The following is a 3,822-nucleotide window of genomic DNA, read 5'->3' as shown; positions in this document are numbered from 1 at the left end:
GTTCTTAACACCGAAAAAAGGCAACCCCATCAATTATTATAATTTATATGTGCTACATATTACAAAATCATGGTTGGGTGTAGGGTACTAAGGTTTTTCACAAGTTGAACAGAGTTGAGTTGTTGTCAGCTCGAAGACATGAAGAACGAGCTTGAACTCACACTTTTTGACTCAAAATTTTTATTAAAAAAATATCAAGAATTTAAGGTGTTGGTGACAGACTTTGGATTAGGTATTAGGCTCATTGATTGGGCTAAATAAAAAATCAAAATCAAAATATACAATCAAGCCAACAATAGAGTTCACCTTGGCTCGAACTTTATATGAGCAAGTGCAGCTTGGCTGGAAAATTATTGTTGCCAATTTTGAGAGAGTATGAACCCTAGTTGTGTGGCAATTCTTTAAATATTACTCACGATAATTAATGGATAAACATAGGTTATGTAGAAGCAACACCTGCTGTTAGAAGCCAGCGTAACTGCGTAAGTACATACAATTAGTTTATGGCCAAAGAGCAAACCTCATAGGACTAGTTTGAGGCAACATATTGCATGCAGTTTGCATAAATCAAGCCTAAACAACAAAAATATTAACGAAAACTGGACTGTATGTTTACATAAGAGTTCTCTTACATACTCTACAACTATATTATAACATTAATTTACCTTATTGAATAATGATGTCACTGCACCTCAAGAATGTTGATTATGAATTGATATATGTTAGCATCAATAACTCCTTGCCATGTATCACAGCTCCATACTAGTTTGAACCGTAGAAGCAATGTGTGACGTTCTTATGGTTTCTAACTCATTAGCTACCTCTTTCATAGTTGGCCTATTCCTTCCATTCAGATTCAAGCATCGCATTGCAAGGTTTCCTATTACCAGAAGCTCATCCCTACTACCCTCGTTAATCACCACTACATCAAAAATTGACATAGCAGATCCTTCTTCCATAGCCAGCATAAAGTGAGTAGCTAGACTTCTATGTTCATCAGATCTAGCAAGGGAAATCGGCTTTTCTCCGGTCAAAAGTTCAACCAAAACAACTCCAAAACTATAAACATCAGCTGGATTGGAAATACTCGGGATCTAAGTAGCCAAATGTACCTTTGACTAAGGTTGTCAAATGAGATTTATCAATTGCTACAAATCTTGAAGTTCCAAAGTCAGAAACTTTGGCCCTATAATTATCATCTAAAAGAATATTAGTAGTTTTAATGTCTCTGTGATATATTTGAAGGGAAGTTGCCGAATGCAAGTAAGCAAGTGCTCCTGCAACTTCTGTAGCTATTTGTAAGGGGAGGAGGGTGGTCACTAGTGATACAATTCTATCACTACAAGCACAAATCAACTCATGCCATGTCATCACCCAATATTCTATCACTAGTGATAGAAATGTAGTAGGGGTGGTATCACTAGTGATAGATATCACTCCCAATTTTTTTTAATTTTCATTTTAAAATTAGAAATTTTTAATTTTATTTTAAAACACTAAATTATAAATTTCACTAATTTTTTTAATTTTTTATTTTAAATTAGAAATTAACAATAAAACACTAAAATTAAAAATTTCATTAAATTTAAAACATACTACTTCAATTTAACATACTAGAAACATACAATTAAAAAAAAAACCTACTCCTCGTCCGAATCATGAAACTCGAAACCTAGAGAACCTACTAGTTCGATTAAATCGTATCTCAACCGAAAGTGAGTTTCTTCATTACGCAATTCTAGATGGATATTTTGTGGAACTTGAACTTGTGTAGGAGGATCCGGCACCCAATCCGGGGATATTGCACGTCCGTCTTCTTTGATCAACATATTGTGCAATATGATACATGCATACACTATGCTATGTATTGATTTCTTGTTCATCGCACGAACCGGTCGGTGTAGTATACCCCATCTACCCTTTAAAACACCAAATGCCCTCTCAACATCTTTTCTTGCTGATTCTTGCAATTTTTTGAACACGATTTCTTTAGGCTCGACAGGAAATGAGGGAGCTTTCACAAAAACAGACCAAGACGGGTAGATACCATCCACAAGAAAAAAGCCTCGTCTGTAATGTCGACCGTTAACATAGAAAGGAGAGGAAGGTGCGGTACCATCGGTTACGCTTTGGAACAACGGCGACGTGTGCAACACAATGATGTCGTTGTTTGAACCTGGAACACTGAAATACGAATGCCAAATCCATAAATCATTCGACGCCACCGCTTCTAGTATGATGGTTGGTCTTTTGATGTCTCCCCTAACATACGCCCCTCGCAACTCTCTTGGACAATTTTTCCACTCGATATGTGTACAATCGATGCTACCGAGCATCCCGGGACAGTGCCATCTAGCCTCGTGTGCGGCGTAAATACGTGAGATGTCGTGGCTCGTCGGTTTTCGTAAAAACTCGTTAGCATACAACTTAATGACCGCGTTGCAAAAAAATTGCAAACATTCATGTGAAGTTCTTTCCAACATAGCTAGGTATTCATCATATTGATCGGGAGCGTTACCTGTCGCTAGTTGGCGAATGGCGGACGTGCATTTTTGTATCGGCGTGAAACTTGGTTTGCCACTCGCATCGTAACCTTCTTGAAACCATTCCTCGCTTGCTTCGATGTCTCCAACAATCTTTAAAAATAATTCTTTGGGTAAACGAAACCGATCTCTAAACGTTTCGGCATTGTAGAGCAGATTTTCCACAAAATAATCGTTCATCAAAACTTCGTTGGCACGTATACGATCACAGTCGACCATCTTCTTCTTTGGGCGGGACGACTCGGCATCAAGCTCGTTATACACTGACACAAAATATTTTAGCGTCTCGTTGTCGGAAGACGACTCGGTATCACTATCGCTAGACATCGGAAATGTCAAATCCGTAGGGAATTCCATTTGAGAAAGATATAAAAATTGTGTGAAATGGATTTATGTTTGTGTGTAGAAAATGGTTTAAATGGAGATATATATAAAGGTTTAAAGGTTTTTTTTTATAAAAAGTTACCGTTATTCAACGGATATAAATACCAACGTTAAAAAATCGTCCAATTTCAACGCGTTATACATTCCACGCGTTACAAAAATAACGCGTTAAACTCACGGCGGCGGCGATGTTCCGTTTTGCTATCACGCGTGATGGGGGTGGTATGACGGACCACCCCGTGTGCTCTAATCTCGTTTCCAAAGAAATTGGGGAGTCATCGGTATCGTTGTGAAGACAATCATACAAAGTACCATTTGGAATGAATTCTGAAACCAGCATTGGAACTTCTGTCTCTAGGCAACATCCCAATAATTTGACAACATTCCTATGATTGACTTGCGAAAGAATGACCACCTCGTTAATGAACTGCTCTAATTGGCTTTCGTCGACTACTTTAGATTTCATGACTGCTACAATCCTTCCATCTGCTAACATCCCTTTATAGACTGTACCTTGGCCTCCTCGGCCAAGAACTTTGCTCTCATTGAAATTGTCCGTGGCCTTCTTCAACTCATGTGATGTGAAAAGTATAGTTTTATCAACTATAGACGGGTGAGCTTCTTGTTGTTGTTTTAGGAGTGTTGATGCAACAAATAACAGACCAAGGATAGTAGCTGGGCCGGTTAGGCAAAAGGGTTCAACTTTGCCTAACGCAGGTCATGGGGTCCCCCCACGTTTGCAAGACGTGGAAGGAGGTTCACTAGTTTATTTTTGTTGTTTGCTAAGGATCCTCCTCTGAAATGTCTTCAGATTCGGATGAATGAGCAAACAGAATGTGTGTATTGGATGTGAAAGGAAGCAACTCGCATGAAGCGAGTACTTGAAGTCAATGAC

At 38.5% G+C, this 3,822-nt stretch overlaps 1 protein-coding gene across 1 annotated transcript; it reads right to left on the bottom strand.

Annotated features, from left to right (window-relative positions):
• Nucleotides 1-749: 749 nt before the first annotated feature.
• LOC110913888 (wall-associated receptor kinase-like 1) lies at nt 750-3,423 on the bottom strand. The gene is given in 3 exon segments (XM_035984375.1): nt 750-1,071; nt 1,073-1,302; nt 3,178-3,423. Coding segments are annotated over 3 exon segments (798 nt in total).
• Nucleotides 3,424-3,822: the final 399 nt, after the last annotated feature.

Source organism: Helianthus annuus, chromosome 15, assembly GCF_002127325.2.
Source record: "Helianthus annuus cultivar XRQ/B chromosome 15, HanXRQr2.0-SUNRISE, whole genome shotgun sequence".
In the NCBI taxonomy this organism is placed as follows: domain Eukaryota; kingdom Viridiplantae; phylum Streptophyta; class Magnoliopsida; order Asterales; family Asteraceae; genus Helianthus; species Helianthus annuus.
This window is presented reverse-complemented; position numbering and strand designations above follow the sequence as displayed.